This window comes from Girardinichthys multiradiatus, chromosome 20 (assembly GCF_021462225.1).
Source record: "Girardinichthys multiradiatus isolate DD_20200921_A chromosome 20, DD_fGirMul_XY1, whole genome shotgun sequence".
Lineage (NCBI taxonomy): Eukaryota > Metazoa > Chordata > Actinopteri > Cyprinodontiformes > Goodeidae > Girardinichthys > Girardinichthys multiradiatus.
Genome location: NC_061812.1, coordinates 24,947,323 through 24,970,985, shown reverse-complemented (window position 1 = coordinate 24,970,985; position 23,663 = coordinate 24,947,323). Strand labels below are relative to the sequence as shown.

At 38.9% G+C, this 23,663-nt stretch overlaps 1 protein-coding gene across 1 annotated transcript; it reads right to left on the bottom strand.

Moving 5' to 3' along the window:
• Positions 1-1,686: 1,686 nt before the first annotated feature.
• On the bottom strand, positions 1,687-15,091 carry LOC124856450 (myosin heavy chain, fast skeletal muscle-like). The gene is made up of 40 exons (XM_047346861.1): positions 15,042-15,091; positions 13,711-13,926; positions 13,362-13,505; positions 13,116-13,272; positions 12,997-13,024; positions 12,797-12,908; positions 12,621-12,713; positions 12,476-12,539; positions 12,299-12,397; positions 12,076-12,179; positions 11,819-11,957; positions 11,603-11,721; positions 11,333-11,482; positions 11,086-11,256; positions 10,682-10,988; positions 10,511-10,581; positions 10,349-10,436; positions 10,150-10,267; positions 8,668-8,791; positions 8,431-8,567; positions 8,089-8,344; positions 7,755-7,997; positions 7,490-7,666; positions 7,261-7,406; positions 7,077-7,167; positions 6,606-6,995; positions 6,401-6,527; positions 5,514-5,632; positions 5,223-5,419; positions 4,204-4,387; positions 3,952-4,117; positions 3,745-3,869; positions 3,283-3,591; positions 3,003-3,206; positions 2,799-2,924; positions 2,535-2,705; positions 2,346-2,450; positions 2,168-2,263; positions 1,949-2,080; positions 1,687-1,807 (listed from the first exon to the last, which is right to left on the bottom strand). The coding sequence occupies exons 2-40, from the start codon at positions 13,912-13,914 to the stop codon at positions 1,787-1,789; spliced, it is 5,814 nt and encodes a 1,937-aa protein (XP_047202817.1). The 5' UTR covers positions 13,915-13,926; positions 15,042-15,091; the 3' UTR covers positions 1,687-1,786.
• Between the last annotated feature and the right edge of the window lie 8,572 nt (positions 15,092-23,663).

Sequence of the window (23,663 nt, the reverse complement as noted above, 5' to 3'; positions counted from 1 at the left end):
CTGGAAGTGCCTTTTTAGTGAAACTTTTGACCATATAATCTCAACTGTTCATTTCAGCTGCATGAATATACTTTTTAAAATATTTTATGAAAATATTCATTCATTCATTCATTTTCTACCGCTTATTCCATAGTGGGTCACGGGGAAGCTGGTGCCAATCTCCAGCAGTCTATGGGCGAGAGGCGGGGTACACCCTGGACAGGTCGCCAGTCCATTGCAGTATTAAAATATTGTTTCTATAAATGTAATTGGATTTCTCATAAAAAAATCTGATGTCACAGGCACTTTAAAGCTGCAGCAGGGAGTTCTGAGAAAACCGTGAACTAGGCTGAAAGTGTCAGGGAATGAGGAGGTGGCGCAGAACCAAAGCGCAAACAGGACGACGGGAACCGCATGATGAGTTCAAAGGTACTTTAATAAGGGAACTTAACTCAGGTTCTACCTCAGGGAACACAGGCAGGGTAATAGGCAAAAACACAGAGACATGCAAACAGAGATGTCAACAATGGGTCAGGAGGAGAACAATGAGAACCAGAGGGTATAAAGACTGAGGAATGTAGGAAAATGAACCAATGAACAAAGGAGTCTAATCAGGAGTTATATGAGGCAGCTGGTGACAGGGAAAATGCAAAGCCACTGAAGGAGGAAAGCCATTTAACAAAAATGAGCAGGGAGTCCAGGGAAGTAACAAAACTTTAAAGAGAACAGAATAAAGTAAACAAACAGTAAGACTAACTGAACAAACTAGGAGGAACCTGATCTTTAAGGAAGTGTAGCCTAACTCATCTAACACAGTAATAAGGAAAGTCATCTAAACACTGATAGTGTTTAGATGACTATATCTAGAATGAACTAAGATAACAGCAAACTAAAGAATGTAAGAGGAAACAGACTAGGGACTCAAAAACCCCAAACCCATTACAGGCAGATCACGACGGAAAGTTTGAACAAGCACACCTTACAGATTCCTCCCCCTTGCTCTCTGCTGTGCTGCAGCCCTCCCTCCAAAGGGGATACTGCCGTGAACGCACAGCCTAGTAAGCAGGGCAACCAATGACAGCGGATAAACAGCTATGGCACAGCTATGGCACATTAGAGATGGTAGAGATGAAACTTCAACCATATGCTTTACATTGACTATGACCTGCCCATACCTTGACCATAAACATGGTCCTCAAATCATTGGCACAGCTGCAGCGCGCCAGCAATCTTGAGCACGTGGAGGAGGGGTGTGAGCGGTGAGTACATGGGCAGGATTGACACTGCTAAGACATTCCTCCTGGCTCAGATTGGATATTTCTGATCAGGAATGGTGCATTTCTGCAAATGGTAGTAAAACCACTGGGGGGAGCCAGAGGAGCTTGATTTTTTTCACAGATCATGTGTCTCATACTGTCAGGACATAGTGATACTTTTAACAAAAATGTAAAAAAAACATTTTTACAAACGTTACCTACGTACTGCAGCTTTAAGGCAATTCTGAAGGTAAAATAGTCCAACCCAGTACTACCAAGGTGTACCTAACAAACTGGTCGTTGGGTAAATGCAAATTATGATTTTTAATATGTGAACTAAAATGTAATTTTTAATCAGAACAAAAACTTATCACTGCATCAGACCTATGCAGTGATAAAGGCTGGTGGAATTAACCTTTTAATTGTACAAAGAAGATTCACAGTCAACAGATTTGTTGAATAATTTATTTACTGTTGAACATGTAATGAGAGCATTTTAATGAAAAATCATATTGTATGATTCTCATTCGGTCTCCCTTAAGGGCTTTATCTTATTCTTCAGACTCCTTGGCCTGAAAATATAAAAAAAAAAATAATAACAATTAATATTTATATTGAAATTGAAAACTTAAGATGGAGCTCCGAGCAAAAGCTGGGAGCTTGATAAGTGTTTTTGCACTATAATATCAGCTCAATGACGGAGTTTTGCTTACTTTTCCAATCTCTCGACTCTTGGCCCTCAGCTTGTTGACCTGGGACTCAGCAATGTCAGCGCGCTCCTGAGCTTCCTCCATTTCATGCTGCACCTTCCTCAGCCTGGACATGTGAGTGTTGGCCTGTTCTTCCTGTGAGCAAATATAACAAGTTATGTGACATGAAAAAAACTATGTATTTTTGAGCCATAATGCATGTGAACTGAGCCTGTGACTTACAGCTTCCTCAGCCTGTCTCTTATATGCTTTCACTTTCAGCTGCAGCTTATCCACCAGATCCTGCAGCCTGACAATATTCTTCTTGTCTTCCTCAGTCTGTAGTTTGTAAATGATAAATGTACTGCAATGCACCCTTGTGGAAAATTTGTAAAATGATAAAATGGAAAAAGCTCCCAACCTGATAGGTAAGCTCTTTCACTCTTCTCTCATATTTGCGAACACCTTTGATGGCCTCGGCTCCCCGTCGCTGCTCATTTTCAACTTCCCCCTCAAGCTCACGCACCTGATATATGAATAAGCATTAGGTTCAAAAACAAATAGCATAACAAAGATGGATGTAAGTATGGAAATAAAATACAAAGAATACCCTAGCTTCCAGTTTCTGGAGCTGCTTCTTGCCTCCTTTCATGGCCAGATTTTCAGCTTCATCCAGACGGTGCTGCAGGTCCTTCACTGTGATCTCCAGGTTCTTCTTCATCCTCTCTAAATGAGCGCTAGTGTCTTGCTCCTTCTTCAGCTCTTCTGCCATCATGGCAGCCTGAAATTTTCAGAAATATGTTAGTTTTCAGCTCTTAGGGTTTCTATTTATATACAGATAGCTCTTGCACAGACAGCAGTTAAGATCACTCACATCAGTGATGGCTTTCTTGGCCTTTTCTTCAGCATTTCTTGCCTCCTGAACAGAATCCTCCACCTCACCTTGGATCTGAACAAGGTCAGCCTCCAGCTTCTTCTTGGTGTTGATGAGGCTGGTATTCTGCATTAAAACACATAAAAAATAAATCCTGTGGGCTGACCTAAATAACTGAAGAAGCATATTTTTTTAGATAAATACCTGAGAGTGCAGCAGTGCAACACGCTCACTGGCATCAACCAGCTCTTGTTCTGCAATTTTGCGGCTTCTCTCTGTCTGCTCCAGAGCAGCTCTCAACTCCTCAATCTCAGCAGTCATCAGGTTGTTCCTGCGCTCCACCATCGCAACCTGCTCTCTCATGTCATCCTGGCCTCTGAGGGCCTCGTCAAGATGAAGCTGGGCGTCCTGGATTTCAAAAATTTTATATTGATGAATTCTTTAAAATGTTTAGAAAGTAGGCTCACCTCCTCACTGGATGTACCTTAAGCTGTCCCTGCACATTTCTCAGCTGTTTCTGGGCTTCAGCCGCCTGCCGGTTGGCGTGGCTCAGCTGTATCTCCATCTCATTGAGGTCTCCCTCCATCTTCTTCTTGATTCTCAGGGCATCGTTCCTGCTCCTGACCTCAGCATCTAGAGTACTCTGCATGGACTCAATCACCCTCTGGCTGTTCCTCTTGATCTGCTCGATCTCCTCGTCCTTCTCTGCAAGTTTTCTGTCAATTTCACCCTTGACCTGGGTGAGCTCCAGCTGGACACGGAGAATCTTAGATTCCTCATGTTCTAGGGTGGCCTGTGAAGATGTGAAACAGATTTATAAAACAACAGAAAAGCATTCTGATAGATATGTTTTAATACTAAAACGTTTGGTCTTGAGTTTAGGATTTCGCTCTACTTAAAGAAAAATGAAGTAGACTAAAGATAACAATTGAGAAGAAAACTTTACCTCTGCTTCCTCCAAAGCTGTCTGTATTTCAGACTTCTCACTTTCCACAATCTTTTTTCCTTTTTCTAGCTCATGGATTGCCTTTCCTGTCTCACCAAGTTGTTCAGTCAAGTCTGAGATCTCCTCTGTAGAATCAGATCAATGTTAAGCAACTTCAACATTAACAGAAATCTTGTGTTTTTGTGGAAAAATAGGTAGTTGCCTCACGTTGCAGGTTCTTGTTCTCCCTCTTCAGGGTTTCCAGGTGGTCCAGAGCTTCTTCATATGAGTTTTTCATTTTGAACAACTCAGTACTCAGTGAACGAGCCTCTTTTAGAGCTCCCTCCAACTCGGCCTGGCTCTCCTCATACTTTTGCTTCCACTCTGCAAGGACCTGAGGGTACAACAAACTTTTAGGCTTTTCTTTTGTTATTTTTTACCGTTCATCACTTATTCTTGGTTAAGCAAAATATTTTGTACTTTGTCAAAGTTCCTCTGCTTTTTGTCAAGATTTGCTGCCATAGCATTAGCTCTCTCCACGTCGATCATCAAGTCCTCCACTTCACCCTGCAGTCTTTGTTTGGTCTTTTCCAGAGAGGCACACTTTGCATTCACAGCTTCGATGGACTCTTCAGCATCCTGAAGACGCTGGGCGAGCTTTTTCCTGCAAACAATATTTGATTTTAAAACTTCAACTCCTTTGCAGTTAAAAATCATAACAATCAGAGCGGCACAGATCAGATTTTTGAGGGCAGATTTTGAATCTCAATTTTTTGTAGAAATTTAACTTATTCCGATTTCAGTTTAAAAACTATTATATAAGATGATACCAGAACAACATTTCAAAGAATATCTGCATAAGTGACAGAGTAGGTGGAAAACAGGGTTTTACTAAGAATTTAAAAAACTAATTCAAAATGATTACAAGGTTGTCATTTTAATCTGACATTAGCATCTAATGTTCTAGTTATAATTAGCAGGGGTAGTATTACTAACACGGCTGCCTTTGTTTGGATTTCCTATAGAATGTAGACCTGTATCTTAACTCGGAGATTTACATAATGACTCCATAGTGACATTTCCAAATGTAATGTGTTCAAGACTGACGGAGGTTGAAATTTCAAAAAAACCAAACAGAGCAAATTTTCTGTGCTCATTTCAGCCTTTGTGTTATCTACTGACTCTCATCATCTAAATAAACTACAGATAAGTATATTTTTAAATTGCTTCACATATCTTGTATGCTTTCTCTGATATTTTAAACACGTTTAAAAATAGCCAGCATTAAATGTTCTTCATACAATAATAATTCCCACACTGAAGAATGTTGTTACCGTGGCCTGGTACCACTTAGGTATAGTGCGTTTACTGGATTTTTGAATATCCAACTGGCTGGTCATTGGTCAGGGTCAATCAAGCTAAAAAATTTAGTCAATCCTGGTCACGAGCTGATTTCTCTCTGCATCTTTAATTATAACAAGGAAAAATGAAAGACTCACTTGGCCTCTTCCAGCTCCTCGGTGCGTTGAATGGCATCAGTTTCATACTTGGTTCTCCACTGAGCCACCTCGCTGTTAGCCTTGGACATAGAGCGCTGCAGTTCAGCTTTGGCCTCCTGCTCCTCCTCATACTGCTCTCTGAGCAGATCACAGTCATGACGAGCCGACTGAACAGCATGAGCCAGAGCGTTCTTGGCCTGTGAGCCAAACAGGAATAAAATGAATACCTAATGCCATTCATGTCAATTTAAGTCATTTCTGTCGAGCTTTTTATTCCTCTAAGATTGTTACCTTCACTTCCTCTTCTATGTGCCTTTTCAGCTCTTCAATCTGCTGAGTGTAAGCTTGTTTGCCTCTGGTCAGCTGGGATACAAGAGCTTCTTTCTCATCCAGGTGTCGAGCAAATTCCCCTTTTTGAGACAATAAACAAGCACAAGATATAAGAAAATCCATTAACACACCACACTTAATCTCTACAAAGTAATGGTAAGAACAACACATTCTGCTGTGGAGCATGTTACTGAAAAAGAGGACTGTACATTAGAAACGTTTGTGTAAAAGTGAGGCTTTTAAAGTGAAGTCATAGAAAGCACAGAGATGTAAGAAGCTATTTCAAGGTAAAATGTATTTTCTACTACATGTCGGAACATGAATGTGGTTCATCCAGGCTGCCGGAGAGCGAGAGAGAGCAAGAACTTCAGCAGATAACATCCAAGACTGAACAGAGCGCAGAAAAGTTGCTCTGCTCAGCAATATAAATAATAACAATATAATATAAAATAAATAATCATTGACCACTCATGGAAGTAAGGCTTGTAAAAAATATTTAGAATTGTGTTTTTTTGTGTTTTTATATTGTAGAATTTAAAAGAAATCGGCATAAGCTAAAACCAGTATTTGCTCATCACAACTTTACACGAACCTGAGATCATAAATTGGCCACAAAATTCTAATTGGGGCATCTTTAAGACTGCCTCTATCAATAAGCCTGCAGCATTTGTTTTTTTTTTCTTTTACAGTCAATATGTGTTACATTTACAAACATATTCATACAAATATGTGTGTTTTAAAAGACAAACTTCTCAGAAAATCCCAGAAATCCCTCTCAGCTGAACAGAGAAAATGATCATGCTAATGATCATTTTATGCAGATTTGGTATAAACATTGAAGTTCATACCATTTTCAGTTTGGAGTCGAGCTTTTTGTGCACTGATATCATTCAATTGACGAACATTCTCCTCATTCTTGGCTTTGATTTCACTCAGCTGATCCTCCAAGGTCCTGCACATCTTCTCCAGGTTTCCCTGATAAAAAAAGCTATTTTGATCAAAACAACTTGATGGTCATGTATTTTGTTCTTTGGTTAAATCCAGAATTCTGACCTTTGCTTTTGCAATAGACTCCATGTTGCTTGAGAGGTCATCGATCTCCATCTTGTATTCGCTTTTCTCTTTCTCCAACTTCTGTTTGACTCTCTGGAGGTTATCGATCTGCTCTCCCAGCTCCGCCACGCTATCAGCCTGCTTCTTGCGAAGAGCTGCAGCCGTGGCCTCATGCTGCAGGGTGGCCTCTTCAAGGTCACGGCGCAGCTTCTGAAACTCAGCCTCACGCTTTTTGTTCATCTCGATCTGAGCTGCAGTGGCTCCTCCAGCTTCCTCCAGCCTCTCGCTGATCTCCTCAAGTTCCCTAGAGAGATCAGCTCTCTGCTTCTCTACCTTAGCCCGGGCGGCTCGTTCAGCCTCAATCTCTTCTTCCAGCTCCTCAATACGAGCCTGAAACAAACAAGGTTATGAGTAAAAAGTCTGGAGAATATTCAAATGTTCTTTTCATACAACAAAGACATCTAGTCACACCTGAAGCTCCTTTATCTTTTTCTGTAACTGGACTCCAAGAGACTGCTCGTCCTCAATCTTGCCTAGGAGTTGACTTATCTCAAAGTCTTTTCTGCAGATGGGGAAGATTTTTTTTAATTTTGCCTCAGCTGTACTTTTCAAACTTTATTTTCCTCTAAGTTATTCAACATATTGCAATTCTTACTTCTTAATCTTCTCCTCAGACTGCTGCTTGTCATTCTCCAGATCCATTATAGACTCCTGGGCCAATTTTAGGTCTCCTTCCAGCTTCCTTTTAGCTCGCTCAAGGTCCATACGGAGCTTCTTTTCTTGCTCTAAAGAGCCTTCAAGCTGGTGATTAAATAGTTTTATTTGTTACATGACAAATTTTTATAATAATAGAGTGGTTATTGAAGACATTTCTTAATACTTACATCATCTACTTGCTGTTCCAGCTTTGTCTTGGCCTTGGTCAGAGTGTTGACTTTATCTTCCTCTGCTTGCAGATCATCAAGGGTTTGCTGATGTGCCTCTTGGAGGGCTTTTTTCTCTTTTGTCAGTTTAGCAATGGTCTCATCTTGGGAGGCCATTTCCTCTGTAAGGTTTTTGACCTGTAAAGTGTTCCATAAACTTTAGTGACCACAACCTTTTAAATGTCCATAGAAATGATTAATGACTTAATAAAGACCACAGTTCAACCTTGTTTTCAGTGGCATGTTTCTCCTTTTCCACTTTGGCCAGAGTCAGCTCCAAGTCATCAATGTCCTTCTTCAACTCGGAGCACTCGTCCTCAAGTTTCCTTTTCTTTGCAGTCAGCTCAGCATTTATCTCTTCCTCATCCTCCAGTCTCTCACTGGTCTCTTTGAGCTTCGCCTCAAGCTGAATTTTCGCTTTGATGAGCCCCTCACACCTTTCCTCTGCATCAGACAGGTTTTCACCTTCCTAAAAGCCAACAAAAGGTCTTTAATTGATAAAATCAGTGCATGAATATTCGATAATTATTAGGGATGCCTAATCAAATAATGACACTCACAGACTGCACTTGTAACAATAAATCATTCTTCTCCTGCAACAGAGAAACCATCTTCTCCTCCAGTTCTTTCTTTTTAGCCAAAGCTTTTGTCAGATCATCTTTGGTCTTGGTAAAGTCCTCTTTCATTTGGGCCATCTCCTTCTCTGTCTCCGCACTCTTCAGCAGAGGTTTTATCTTGAAGTACAGCTTCATCCATGGCCAGGTTTTGACATTCATGAATGCGCGAATGTTGTACTGGATGGTGAAAATGGCATCTCTGAGGAGATAAAACAGAAATTTAGCTCAAGCATTGAATTATGCCTTCTGAAGATCTAGAAAAGATCAGCAAAAAAATACATTTACCGCCTCTCCATCATCTTGATAAACTCGCGCCTCATGACGAATCCTCTGCAGAGAGCCTGAGTCATTGTAACCAGCTCTGCCAGTTTGTCATCTCGCATCTCCTCCAGAACTCCCAGCAGGCCAGCCTTGAAGAACACCTGAATGCACAAAAATTGGTAAAACGTTTTAGAACTGTAGAGTATTGGTCTTTAGCAGTTATTTTATTTTTATGTCTTTGCAAGCATTGAAAACATTTACCTTGGTGTGCCCAAACTTGTACTGAGTATGGTCAACATCAATAGAGCCCAAGAGTTTCTCAGAAGCCTTCTTGTTGTCGATAAACTGGCCCTCAGGGATGACACTGGCATTCAATACTTTGTATCTAAAAGTGAAGATTTCATGCATTCAGTCAGAGTCAACCATATTCAAAGGCACATATCATATTTTACAGCAAGAAAATCTGATAATGTTAAAAGTATGAAACATTAACAAATCACATAAGCAAATTCTAAACGTTTTCTGAAACAATTAGTCTTTTAATTCACGCCTGCTAAAATAGGAAAAGCATTACTTCATATGGAACATAACATACCATCTGGAAATCTTTTTGATTTTTTTTTAAAGACCTACAGAAATATAATAAATGGGTGTGTGGCGACACAGAAAAAGGATGGAGTGAGCACAGAGCGGCTGCAAAGATCATCTACAGCAGGTAATGCAAGTGAACTCCATGAAAGCAAACCCGGGAAGACAACAAAACAAAATTCATAGCATAATGAGAAAATGTTTCCCTTTACAGTGGTTTTCATGTTTTTATGTATCCACAAATCGCACTATATTATCCTTCTGTTTGTTAATAATTCTTATCAACTGCAGCTGAGGGAGAGAGTGATTGACTGCAGCAGCAGTTTGATTATCAGTGTCTTAACTTTTCTTCCATCCACAACATGTACAAGATTAGTCTAAAGGGAATTTGTAGGACCAAACGACATGTTGCTATGGGAAAACTTACTGCAGAAGGACTTATTGACTTTGAGTGATGTGGCAGACGTCTTTGGAAATTTGGACAGCTACATTACTGTGTTGTAGTTAAATTCTCATTAGTAAAATCTGGACTGATTATGTAGGGAAAAATAAGACTTGGGCAACCACTAGGTGGCTCACTAATATTTTGTAGGCCTTTCTACTGATTGAGTTGTTGGGAGGCATGTGATGCATAGCTGTGCACAGTAGAGAAACTATGCTGGTCAGAAACAAAAAGAAAATAGATACATTACAATCTCAATCTGAATGCACTTAGATTGGTTTTGAATTACATTGTTTGAACAATATGTAATTTGCCACTGGAAACTAGAGGCAGACTGGGCTCACCCCTAAGTAATTTTAAATCCCTCCACAGGTTGTCAGTTTTTTAGGGCTAGGTCTGATTTACTGCTGTGGACATTTCTCCTGATTTCCTCCTCCTGAATGGACAAATCACTCCTTACTTTTGTCTTGGGTGAACTGTGTTCCATGAATTTATGTGAGAGTTTTGTATTACATAGCAAACACCATTGCTCTTGACAACTTTCACATGCTTTTTGTTCTTTCAAGCATTTTAACATTGTTCCAGATTTCAGTCATGAAAATGAAAATAAGCATTCAGAGCCACAAGCCTTAGCAAATCCAAAAATTAAATGCTGTAGAAATGAGGATAAATCAAACACTTTTCACAGTGTGTAAAGGTGTCATTTTATGTACCTCTGCTTGAAGTCCCCGTAGAGGATCCTGCTGGGGAAACCTTTTCTGCAGATCCTGATACCCTCTAGCACGCCATTGCACCTGAGTTGGTGGATGACCAGGAAGTTCTCCATCAGACCTGTGTCACAAAGGTTGAATAAACTTTATTTTCCTGAAGATGATACTAGTAGATCTTGAAGAATGTTAAACATTGATGTACCTGGAGTCTTAGATTCGTTGGGAATCAAGCAGCGCACAAAATGTGGATGTGTGCTCCTCAGATTAGTCATCAGCTTGCCCAGATTCTCCTGAAGAGGAATGAGGTTTCAGTTAGATGAAGTCAAAAAACTCAAATGCAATGAGAGACTGTCCTACAGCCCACCCTGAACAATGCAGACACTGTTTGGAAGGAGCCTCCCTTCTTTTTGCCACCTTTCTTGGCACCACCCTCTGCTGTTAATAAAAAATTTATATCAGCAAAAAATGTTCTATTTCACAACAAGTTGAGAAACAGTATGCCCCTATAATGCATATATAAACAAAGAATGTATACCTTCTCCTGAGGCATGGGTTGCATACAGGAAAGCCAGAAGCTTGCAAGAAGACTTCTGGTAAAGCTGCACCACAGTGTCATTCAGGGGGTCCTTGTTCTTTTCCAGCCAGCCAAGAACATTGTAGTCCACAGTGCCAGCATAGTGCATTAGAGAGAAATGAGCCTCAGCTTTGCCTTTAGCAGGCTTTGGTTTCTGGAAGGGAGCACTTTTCCCCACATGTTGGTCATACAGTTTGCTCTTGAAGGTCATGTCCGTTGCCTTGGGAACAATACACTCCTCTTCAAGGATGGAGAAGATTCCCATTGGCTGTCAGGATAGAAAAAAATGTATTAAAAACAATAGATTTCAGGGAATTAAAATGATTTTCTGTGTTGGTCAGTGTCTGTTTGAGCATGATGCTGACCTTCTCGATGAGCTCAATGCATGCAGCCAAGTCCATGCCAAAGTCAATGAACACCCACTCAATTCCCTCTTTCTTGTACTCTTCTTGCTCCAGGACGAACATGTGATGGTTGAAGAACTGTTGCAGTTTTTCATTGGTGAAGTTGATGCAAAGCTGTTCCAAGCTGTTGAACTGTAAGAACACAGACTCTGTTAGATGTTTACTGTGCTGGTTTACTGATTTAAAGGTCAATCCATATGTTACTGACATCAAAGATTTCAAAGCCAGCGATGTCCAAGACACCGATAAAGAAGTTCCTTGGCTGCCTGGTGTCCAACATCTCGTTGATTCTAACGACCATCCACAAGAACATCTTCTCATAGACAGACTTGCAGAGAGCACTCACTCCATTGTTGACCTTGGGGTTAAAGGTGTAAGTGATGGATCACTGTTTTATCAGAACATGATCTGGTAAAAGAAATCTGTGTGTCTGAGCTTAAAGAGTACATCAAAGGACATCAAAATAAGAATATTTTACCTGGGGGACAGTCTGGCCTTTGGTAACAAACTCATTACCGACTTTCACTCTTGGATAACAAAGAGCCTTCAACAAGTCAGCAGAGTTCAAGCCCATGAGGTATGAGATTTTATCCGCAACTAAGAAGCAAACAAATCCAAAAAAGCATTGAGTTGGAGAGCAGCTGAGTAAAAGTACTGTTGGGATTGAACAGAAAATGCACAGAGTCCTACACACCCTCTGTGCCATCAGGCTCGGCCTGCTCTTCACGCTGCTTCTGCTTGAACTTCATGTTTCCATGATGCATCACAGCTCCGGTCAGTTTGTACATGCTGATTTTTTCCTCTGCAGTAAATCCCAAGATGTCGATCGCAGTCTGTATTTAATTCAAGATAATAAATTTATCAATTCATACAAGTACAAAAAAAAAATACTTAAAGACTTTAAAAAAAATTTATGTTTGTAATGATCATTTCTACTTAAATATTTCTTACATCAGTAGCGATGAATTCTTCAACGTCGTCGATGCTTTTGACAGTGATTTCACCTTGACTGATCATGTGATAGTCATAAGGATTAGTGGTAATCAGCAGAGCCTCTAAAGAAAACATAAAATATATTTCCATAAATATACCAAAAATAAAACACATTGTATATACACAGCCTGTGGTAGGAAATTGTTAACTTGTGAAATCTCAAGAATATTATGTTTCTAACCTATTAGCTCAGGTTTGTGGCCTGTTGTGAGCTGATAGAAGATATGGTAGCTCCTCTCAGCAGACAGCTGGAACGTCACTCGAGACTTCTCCAGCAGATCTGTGTGGATGCAGGTTGTTATCAATATAAGGAAATGTCTTTTTTAACATTACTGAAGATTTAAACACAAAGTTTTACATGTTTCAATATCAGCAGAAGCCAGCTTTCCAGTTGAACCAAAGTGAATTCTGATGAATTTTCCCTGTGTGGAAACAGGAAAACATCTTAATGAAAACTCTGCTGCCATGAATGGAAACAGGTGAGAGTTTCAACTTTAACTTACAAAACGGGAAGAATTGTCATTCCTCACAGTCTTGGCATTACCATAAGCCTCCAACAGTGGGTTGGCTGCAATGATCTGGTCTTCCAGTGAACCCTGGAGGCAACATTTATCTCATCTGTTGAACACTTCTTGGTTTACTTGTTCACATCATTTTGTTGCTGTGCAACGTCACTAACCTGCATTTTCCCTGAAGCTATTTCAGCTTTCTTTCCAGAGGCTACTGCGATTGTCGCAAAGTACTGGATGACACGTTTGGTGTTCACAGTCTTCCCTGCACCAGATTCTCCGCTGGTTTGAAGATATACAATTTAAGTAGAAAAATACTAATGCAATGAATGTTGGAAATTACACATTTTCTAAAATATTTGGCACTTACGTAATCAGGATTGACTGGTTTTCTCTATCTGTGAGATGAAAAATGATGCACAAATGTTAGAGGTGCATGTTTGAGATGTGACTGCTGTGTTTATGTACTGATTATAGAAAGGTCTATACCTTGGAGCATGAACTGATATGCATTATCAGAGATGGAGAAGATGTGGGGTGGAGCTTCAATTCTCTTCTTCCCCCTGTATGCTGAAACAACCACTGAATCGTACACTGGCAGCCACTTGTAGGGGTTCACAGTGACACAGAACAACCCAGAGTAGGTCTGCAGGGTCACAGACGATCATTTATAATGCAAGTTTTTCCTGTAGTCATACGTTTCAGCTACAGATGTTCAGATAAAGACTAACTTACATAGATCATCCATGCTGCATAGCGCTCTTTGAGGTTATACAGCACAGCGGGCTCATTGAGGTGGGTCATCATGGCCATGTCCTCAATTTTATCAAACTTTGGAGGGTTCATGGGGAAGATTTCATCTTCCTTCACAGTGATACTCTGATATAGAGAGAAAAGTGTCAAAGTCTTAGAGACAGAGGATTAAAACAACTTATTTGTATATTATGGAGAATAAAATTAAAATGTGAGCTTTTCCAAAGAGAGTTTATTAAAATCAAGATATTTATGATTGTTGTCAGCAGGACAGCAGATGCACTGTGTGATGAAATATTTGTCTGTTGGCATTCAGAAATGTGACACCCACCTTTCCACACAAAGTCTCCACAGTGGCTTTGCCGCCCTCTTTCTTGCTGAGTTTCCCCTTAAGGTACATCTCTTTGGGCTCGGACACAAAGTAGGCGGTTTTAGCATCAAAGGGAGCATTCTGGGCTTCAATTCGCTCTCTTTCTGGTTTGCGGAGGAATATGGCCGCAGGGCCGAAACACTCCATTTCTGCATCCCCACTCATGATGACGGTTTACTGGAAGATGAAGACACAGTCCAATACTTTCATTAATATATGAGTCAAATTAGACAGATAGACACTATTAAATGATCAATTTAATAAATCTTTGACAACCAAAACAAACCCAATTTTTTTTATTTATTTATTTTTAATTAAAACATAACTAAATATACCACTATCTAATGATACACATAATTGCTATTCAAAATATGTTACCCTTTCACTCTCTTTTTTTATGAGTTACTGTAAGTCAGACTCATAGCAACATTTAAATGAACTAGAAAAATTTATTTTCCTTTGAAAATGCATTATGAACTATATAAACTGAAGGTATTGTCATACATTAGCAGAAAAAAACTGAAGTAAAGAACAAATCTAAATGTGGTTAAATTATAAAAAGAAACAAAATGACTAAAATACTTAAAACTTTACAATAAAACCTCCTACAAATATTGAAATATAAGCAGAATTAATAGATTAAACTGAAGCTGCGGATGTTCAAAAGGAAAAGCTAAATGTTGCCATAAAAGACTATTCCTTATACTACATTAACCCTATAATACTTTGCACACATAAGGGCATTTGTGGTTTGAAGTAAACAGACATGCAGATTTCATTCTTGTAATGTTTGAAATGTGGAGATACCATTGAGTTGAATTCATTGATCTCAATTTGTGCTTCTAGGAAAACCTGCTCAGAGATTTACATCAGGTGATATTAAAAAGGGAGGAAGAATTTTCTTTGGAGGTAAAGAAGGTAAAGAAGTTGAAAAATAAAAGCCAAATTTTAAACAAACTGTGAGTTTATGAAAACAGTAAATTATATTAAAAACCTGAACCATTTAGTAAAAGCCCAATGCATTGTGACCTGTGTTATGTTTTAATGATTTTTCTAGATGAAAATGAGGGAAGTAGTTGGCCTTCAAAGAGTCCAGTGTGTTTAAAATACTGAATGCCAAGTTACCAAAAATCATAACACACATCTACTGAATGAGATGAATGTACAAGTTAAATTCTTGAAACAGCACAAAGGATGCAGAACGAGTTAGTGACCAAAGAATTTCAATGGTATTAATAAATAAAAAGGAATTTCCTCTGACAATGTTAAACTGATATACCAAAATAGTTTACCTTCTCCCTTCAGCCCAGAAGAACAGCTGTAGATGGTCCTGTAAGGGGTTCTGAAGAAAGAAATATTTCAGACAGCAGATTGTTTACAAACCTTACTGTTGTAAATGCACTAATCTACAGTAAATTACTGGCAAACACACAGTAACTTTGTCCCTGGTAGTAAGTGTCCATGCCCTGCATTGTTTTTGAAGCTGTTGGCTCTTCTCCTGTTAATAAAAGACTGTAACTCACTCACCTTGTCTGGTTGCCTGACAGTCCTTGGAGGCGTCCCTGCCTTCCTTCTTATATAGCCAGATCAGTGTTCACTGAGCACAAATGACCTCCTTTATTTGGTCACGTCTTTTGTCCTGTGATTGAGTATTTTTATGCTCCGAGTTGACTTTGGTTTTTGTTTTTTTCTTCTTCACAGATCAACGCATGCATTTTATCGCAGTTATTTGTTACCGTAACATCAAAAAAGTAGTTGCTGACATTTTCAAGGGTTAAAAATATTACTAAGACTGGTCATAAATGAAAGAATAGGGTTTATTAGTTTTCATAAATGGTCTTTAAAAGTGCTTATACGGGATAAATGATAATTTGGTAATTTTCTGTTTATAATTCCTAACATACTATAACATAACGTAATTAACAAGATATACCACAGTAGCTTCAGAATATACACAACTCTGTGTACACAATATTAATGCAAATTACACACATTTTAGGAGTTCAGTCATTCTGTTGGTCTTTAGTATAATCTCTTTAATGCCCCCTGGCACTGCAAAGATCTGAACTCAGCTGTGGAGAAGCTCTCATGTGTCTCTGCTATTCTGTGGGAGAAGCCTTGCAATTCTTTCCTGTGACAAAGGAGCAGAGTTGGACCTAACAGTTGCTAATCTAAGAACTTGTGAAAATGATGATACTTTGCGATACCGAGAAACAAAGGGAGAGGCCTATGTTTCATGAAATCCCAAACTTAATTGGATTTGTGTGGGGATAAAGGACAATAGGAAGAGGATCAATATTTTTATTTATAGCCCTCCAATTTCCTTTCTCCTAAGAATACATGAAGTGGGTCAAAAGTCAAACACACAAAAATGGTGTTAGAATAGAATATATTTAAAACAGTGACTGCACAAAACAATTATTACAAAAGTAACTAAAAACAAACCATTATACTCAATGTTACAATAATGTGTTTTCAATTAACATCCATTCTAATAACTTAATATAGTATCATTTTGAAATCACAGAAAGTTTCACCATACCTCTATCATCGCAGACAAAAGCCTGCTAAAGCGTTTAATTATCTCATTATAACCAGGACTTGGTGACTTGACGAAGGTAGTATGACAGAGTCAATGGGATAGGATTAAGCTCAGAGGAGGTATATAATTATCTAAATGTTTGCTTAAAAAGTACGACATGATATATACTACCTGTCAAATGTTTTTGATACACTTTCTCACTTAATGGACCCTTTTTTTATGACTATTTACATTTTATATTCTCTCCAAAGGTAACAAAGCTGTGAATGAACGCACATGGAATTATAAAGTAAACAAAAAGTGTGAAATACCTCTACACATTTTTATATCTTAGATATTTATAAAATAGCCACCCTTTGCTTTGATTACTGCTTTGCTCTCTGGGCATCCTCTCCATGAGGTTCATGAGGTGGTCACCTGAAATGGTTTTCAAAAGAGTTTTGAAAGAACGTCCCAGAGGTTCATTGAGAGATGCCCAAAGGTGAATATTTTCGTCATCATAGCAAAGGGCGACTACTTTAAGGAATTCAAAATATAAAACATATTTAAAGTTTTTTTACAATTGTTCATTTGCTACATAATTCCATATGTGTTCTTTCACAGTTTTGATGCTTTCACCGAGAATCTACGTACAATGTAAATAGTCATGAACATAAAGAAAACCATTAAACGAGAAAGTGTTTCTAAATAGTATTTGTCTAGTATCTGTCTAGTATTTCAGCATTAAATTTACAACAAATGAGACAAACGATGAGCTGAATGCCAAGAGGCAGTTAAATTATGTCAAACACCCTTTCCTCTGGGGTTGGAGACAGGCAGACCGCCCCAGCACCAGTCCAGACTAGTGTTGGCACCGCCCGAACCTGAGCGACCCCGGCCCGGACCCCGACCCCCCCGCCCCGACCCCAGTCCCCAGACCCCCGTCCGGAGAAAGGCCATGTACAAAAGAGGGGTCTACCTGGTCCAAACGAGCCCGCCAACCAGAGCTGCCACAGGATGAAACAGTTCCAACCCCCCAATGAATTCTGATCACAACCCCATGAACCCCAACATAAATTTCCCCACAGGGCCACCCCCAACCAGGACACAGATATCGAACACATGCCCCCGAACCCAAATGCCATGAATCCTCTCCCCACAGGGGCACATCCCCACAGTTGAGCTCCATCCCCCAAAAGCCGACAAAGTCACACCCATACAGTGCAAGCTCCACACACAGCCCCGCTCAAAGTACCCCTGCCGCATCCTGCCCCCCAAAGCACAGCGCACCACGATGGTAAGGCAAGGGCCCCGTGCAACGCAACCCCAGCCTCTGCCCACAGGTGCAACAGGGCAGACACTACCAAGCACCATGCCAACAATGAACAGATTTTTAAAGCTGCAGTGAGGAGTTCTGAGAAACTTGTGGATGTAGCCTGAAAGTTTGAACAAACACGCCTTACTTGCTCTCTGCTGTGCTACAGGCCCTCTCTTCACACCATCTCCCCCTCAGTGAAGCCTGCTGTGAGCACGCAGGCTAGTAAGCAGGGCCACCGATGGCGGTGGATAAACAGCTACACATTCACTGGTAGGAACGAAACATCAACGATATGCTTTACATTTACTATGACCTGCCCATACTTTGACTACAAACTTGGTCCTCAAAACATTAGCACAGCTGCAGCATACTCTCAATTTTCAGCTAGAATGATGGTACGCACTGTGTGGGGGAGGTTGTGGGCAGCACGTACACGAGCATGAGTGACACTGCTAAGACATTCCACCTGGCTCTAATTGGTTGTTTCTGACTGAAAGCAGTGTATTTCAAATGGCAGCAGGACCACTGGGAGGAGCAAGAAGAGCATTATTTTTTTTGTGTAAGATTGTAAGATAAGATAGACTTTATTGATCTCACAATGGAGAAAATAACTTGTTACAGTAGCTCTTAGTTACATGAGTAGGGTGCAGATAGGAAATATACAATCAAGGAAGAACAAGGTTTATGTGCAAAACCAAGTAGTAATAATAGAATAAAATTAAAATTAAAATAACTAACTAAAGTGCTAAGTGATGTGTAAATATGTTAAAAATACATTTTTTTTAAAGTTACCTACTGCAGCTTTCATTTACTGTTTCATAAAAATGTCTACAATAATATTTTTTTTGTCATTGTTGAAATTGTTGTTTGTTAAAATACCCTGTAATAATGTTGACTATTTCTTATTGTACAATACAAATAAAGCTGAGATTGGACTACAAAAAGTGAAAGATGCCTGTGGTGCTTGTTGTGACAGAGGTCAGGTGATGCTTGGTTATCTCACACAGGTTGAATAATAGGTCCCTAATTCAAATGAGAAATTATAAAGCTGTTGTATTAATATATTTCTACTGCAAAGACAAAACCATTGTGATAGATGTGTGATAGAACACATGAAACATCACCAACACAATAGTAATGTAAAAGACTGATCCCTGAGATGGTGCTTGGTCTGTTCTGGTTGGTCAGCTATAGTCACCTGATCTCCAAGCCATGCCCACCATTTTGCATCGGCTTTCTTGAAATTCGGAATTTAAGTATTTTACTAAATGCTAAGTTATTTTTTCGCTGTGTTTTCTCTAAATCATGTTTCAAAACTCAAGCAACAGAAACTATTTTTTTTTTTCAAATCATATGTTGAAAAAATGTCTTTAAACCAACTTTCTATCATTATTGGGGCAGATGTGTAAGTTACATCTACACCTATTACCTAGAAATATATAAATTGTGCATTGGATTTCTGGGGGATTTTAGGATATAAAGAATAATAAATCCACACAAAAACTAATCATAATGTCAAGGTGTGTGGAGGTGAAGCAGGACCGAAGTGCATACAGGAGGAGGGGAGCCGCATGGTGAGTAAATAAATAATTAAATTATGAAAACGGAATAAACTTACAGGATGGAACTTGGGTTGGAATACAAACTGGAACACAGATACATGGAACTGGAAATCAGCAGTATGGTCCCGTGAGAAGAACAGAAAACCAGAGTCAGAAATACTGAGCAAGGGTGGAGAATGGACCATTGAACACAGAGAGCTAATCAGAATAGAATCAGGAACAACTGGTGGAAGAGGGAATGCAAGCAACTCAGGGAGGGTGGTAAACAAACACTAATGAGCAGAGAATCCAGGGGAATAAGAAAACATCTAAGAGGACAGAAATAGGTAAACAATGGAACCAACTAAATAACATTAACAGGGAGAAACAGATCTACAAGGAAATACCAACTACAACAACTAACTCAGGAATCCCAGGATGTAATATAAACACAAGAAAGAAATTGATCATTCTGAATGAATTGAAAGAAAGCAAGTGAAAACATGGCACTGGAGAGAAAGCAAACAGAACTCAAACTCATAATCCCAAAACACAGGCAGATCGTGACACATAAGTAAATGTTATAACATTGTAATAGTTAACAGTGCAAGATGATTCTGAATACCAACTGAGCAGGTTTCGCTTTTCTGTTTCTAAGTCAGGCCTTTTTAAGTAAAACCAGTGCAGTGAGTGCTAAATAATTGTTGAGCTGCAGGTTCAGATGTCTTCTCAGAGATTTTTGCTGCACTAATGAAGGTAGGATGATCATGGAAATTTTAATTTAAAACCGACATTTCCATTCAATGTGGGTCTCCTGGCTTGAGGTCAAAGACTGAATTTCAAACAGACAAATCGTGGCTTATATACAGTTATGGTAAAAAAAAAAAAAATGTAATCGTCCTTCCGTGAGTTTTAAATATTAGGAAGTAATAAAAAGAATTTTGTCTTTACCACATTATAAAATTAGTTACATTTTTTTGTCTAGTGTAAAAAAAACAAGTAACAGGTTCCACCATGTCATTATTTAACAAAAAACAGACACAGAAAAGCCATGCAAGTACAACTATGTACACCCTATAATTAAATACATGTAGAAGCATATTTAGGAGCAGCAACTTGGAGCTATAGTTGTTATGGATCTTTACTGCATCGCTGCAGTTCATCAAGGTTGTTTTGTTCACACTTGTTAGAAGTAGAAGTGCATCACTGAACCAAAGAGACCAAAGTAACTAAATCCTGTTGCTAACTACACTAAACTACACTAAACTAGCTAAAATCCTCACCCCTCCACCACCGTGCTTGATAGTTGGAATGAAGTTGCTGTATCTTTGTGCGTTTCTTTAAACATGGTGCAGTGAATTATAACCAAACATCTCTATTCAGGTCTTGTCTGTCTAGAACACGTTGTTCCATAAGTCTTGTGGTTCATTCAAATGCAACTTTGATAAATGCAATCTAGGCTGCCATATTCTTTTTAACGAGAAGACGCTCTCTTGTGATAAGCCTTCAAAATCAGTCAGACTGGTTGAGTTTATTTTTTAACTGTAGTGTCATAAACTTTAAATTTACCCTGTTAGCTGAGACCTGTAAAGTCTGAGATGTAACTCTTACATTATCTGTGATTTCTCAAAACATTGATGGTGTGGCCTTTGGTTGATTATCTTGGGGTGATTGAAAATTCTCTTAAATTGTTCCTACTTTTGAATAATCTGTCTTAGTGTGGAATGATGGACTTTGTTAATAAAAAAATAATTATAACCTTTTCATGATTAATGGGGTGCAACAATTGCTTCTGTAAGGCATACGCTGATGTCTTTCCTCCCTAGCATTGTGCTACATACACTTGTATGTTCCTGTATGCTGTATGCTGCTGCTATAGAGGTGGTCACTCCTGCTGATGATCAGTTAATCCAGCACATTTAATTAGCAGCACCTGGCTGCTACTTTCACTCTTGAAGCCAATGTAAGCAGCAAGGTTGTACTTAGTTTTTCACACACCTTCTTGATTTTGATCTCTTTTTTTTTTTTTATAAATAATGATCGAATGAAACCTGGTTGGCTTGATGTTTTATTTAAGACCTGGTAAAGAGCAGAACACTTTGTGATCAATTCTTGACTTGTAAAACCTATGAACTGCAAAAGTGGGGATTAGTAATTAGCCATGAAGTGAGACTCTTCACTTTACTTGGCAATGAGATAAATAGAGTAGGAAAAGACAACAACGATCCACTTTTTTGACAAAAACGTCTAAACTACATTTTTAATTGAAACTCCACCTTTTCTTAACTCTGTTCTTTACCATCTATATAGTATATACATTTTCCCACTTATCAATCAGTGGGGAGGACAATGCTTCTAAAAGACAAAGGTCACAAATTACAAGCTAACCTAATCCTAAAATCAGCTCAAGGACATTTTGAAATTACTGACCAGAGTAGCACCTATTGTTCTGACACAGCAGCTGGGTCTTAAAACCTTATACATTGCTCCTCAGGAGTCTTTGGGTATATCGGCGGGGTAGTAAACTGTATTGTCCTATGTGGAATCTGTGGTGGAACAGGTGATTTAGATCTGTTTCTCAAGACATGTTGTCTCGAGGGCATTGATATATTTTTAAACCCTTTCTTTACATGGTCTTGTTGGGCCGCCTGTCCTGACAGATGAACCGAAGACAAGGCCAGGCACGCAGCCTGACCTTTCCTTAAGTCAACTGTTTGTTCTCTTTGCCAGACAAGGAAGGGATCATGTTAGACTATGGGTGGTAGTTTACATTCTTCCCCTTGTGTAAGATGACACTGAAATGGCAAAGATGGGTTGAGGGCATTAGAAGCTAAATGCTGAGGACTTCACGCCTGACAAAATAGACCTATATATTAAATAAAAATGTGATACTTGATCTCATACGCCGCCCTGGCTGCACCTATTTGGAAGAAACACAAATATAGCCATCTCCTTAGCAAGGCACAAGGGGCTCAGCCATTTGTTTGTGCCTCAAGGTTTTTTGTAGAACAGCCTTTGATATAAAACACAAGCATCCTCAGTTGTCTCAGTCTCCTAAATGTTGGGACAGCGGCCATTCACATCAGATTTGACTCCCATTTTACATGTTAAAAAGTTGGTCTACTGATGCTTTTGTTGATTTAAAAAATGAATTTAAAATTCTTGTTTTTTAAATCAACAAAAGCATCGGTAGGTTTAAAATCTTTTCCAGACTTAGAATTCCAAGATCTTTCAGTGTATCTGGGGGCGATTTTTTTATTTTATAATTAAGCCCAAACTTATTCATACCTTTGTGCTGATTCGAGTTTAACATAAACGTATCATTTTACCAACATGTTTCTTGTGACTGGACATAATATTAATATTTTGAAGTGGCCCAGCCAGAGTCCCAACGCTTAGCTGACAAAGAATCTGTGAAGGAACTAAAGATTAGGGTATTGGCAAGGAGGCTCATAACAAAAGATTAATTGTCAAAAGACAAGCAAAAAGCTGCTCAGCAACTGTAGGGTTTGGTTGCTATAATGACAATAAAGATTTTTTTAAATGATTATTGACATAATTTTTGACATGTCATGGTGTAATGAGTTGTGATAAAACAAAAAAAGCTGCTGACTTCAAACATAGTTGATAAATTTCAATATTTTTAAATGTGTAATTGCATTCATTGAAAAGGACCCCACTTTTAAACTTGCTGCAAAAGATTCAGATATGAAAGAGCTTAAAATTAAGTTAAAATCTTGATTTATTAAGGATTAAAAACAAATTAACTCGTAAACATAATAGCATATTAGCAATGAATTTCACATTTCTGTGATAACAATTAAACTTGATCCCACCTTCTGACCTCAACGGGTCTGTACTGAATCTGGACTCCCAGAACAAATGAGTAAAACAGCAGTATTAACCTGCAACAAACCATCTTTTCTGTTTGTGTTTTTAATCAATGATTAGAAGTAACAAAATTTGGTCCATTTAATTGTTGTCTAACAAGGATATCATGAAACTAGATGTGTTAAATGTGTATCTTATAAACAATCAAGATTGAAGCCAATAATGTAAACAAGATGTTAGGGTTAGGGATACTGACTGGTAGATGTGGTCTTAAATGGACCCCCAAATCAAACTCTGCTAAGAGCCCCATATTATCTTGGGCTTGTTGCAACTAGCATGTCTGAGTTGTGTAATTTAGCCGATTTGTCTGTGATAATGGTATTAGAAAATTGTCTTTGCCTCAACACAAACCTTCATCTTCAGCAGTATTAGCTCTGACTGACTCATATTATCATGCGGCTAAATAAAGAACAAACCATTAGCTGCACTGTTACCCATTGATTTCTTAACCTTTGTTTTCAAGGACACCAAAACTTTGGCCCAAGAATGCATTCAGGCTTTAGGGAGTCTTGGTTGTCTAATGGCTCTATATTTATACCAGCAACTTGACAGGGTGCAACACATGCTTCGAAGCGCATATAAAAGCTGTAAGGTTACTTAGACCATCTGTAAAATTATCACCACAAGGTGGAGATTTGCAGTT

Excerpts from the sequence above, each read along its gene's own strand:
- LOC124856450 (XM_047346861.1), bottom strand. The coding sequence starts at position 13,914 with ATGAGTGGGGATGCAGAAATGGAGTGTTTCGGCCCTGCGGCCATATTC. Across the intron at positions 12,540-12,620 it reads ATGACAATTCTTCCCGTTTT|GGAAAATTCATCAGAATTCA; the intron begins GTAAGTTAAAGT and ends GTTTCCACACAG. Across the intron at positions 7,407-7,489 it reads TGGAACAGCAAGTAGATGAT|CTTGAAGGCTCTTTAGAGCA; the intron begins GTAAGTATTAAG and ends TTTAATCACCAG.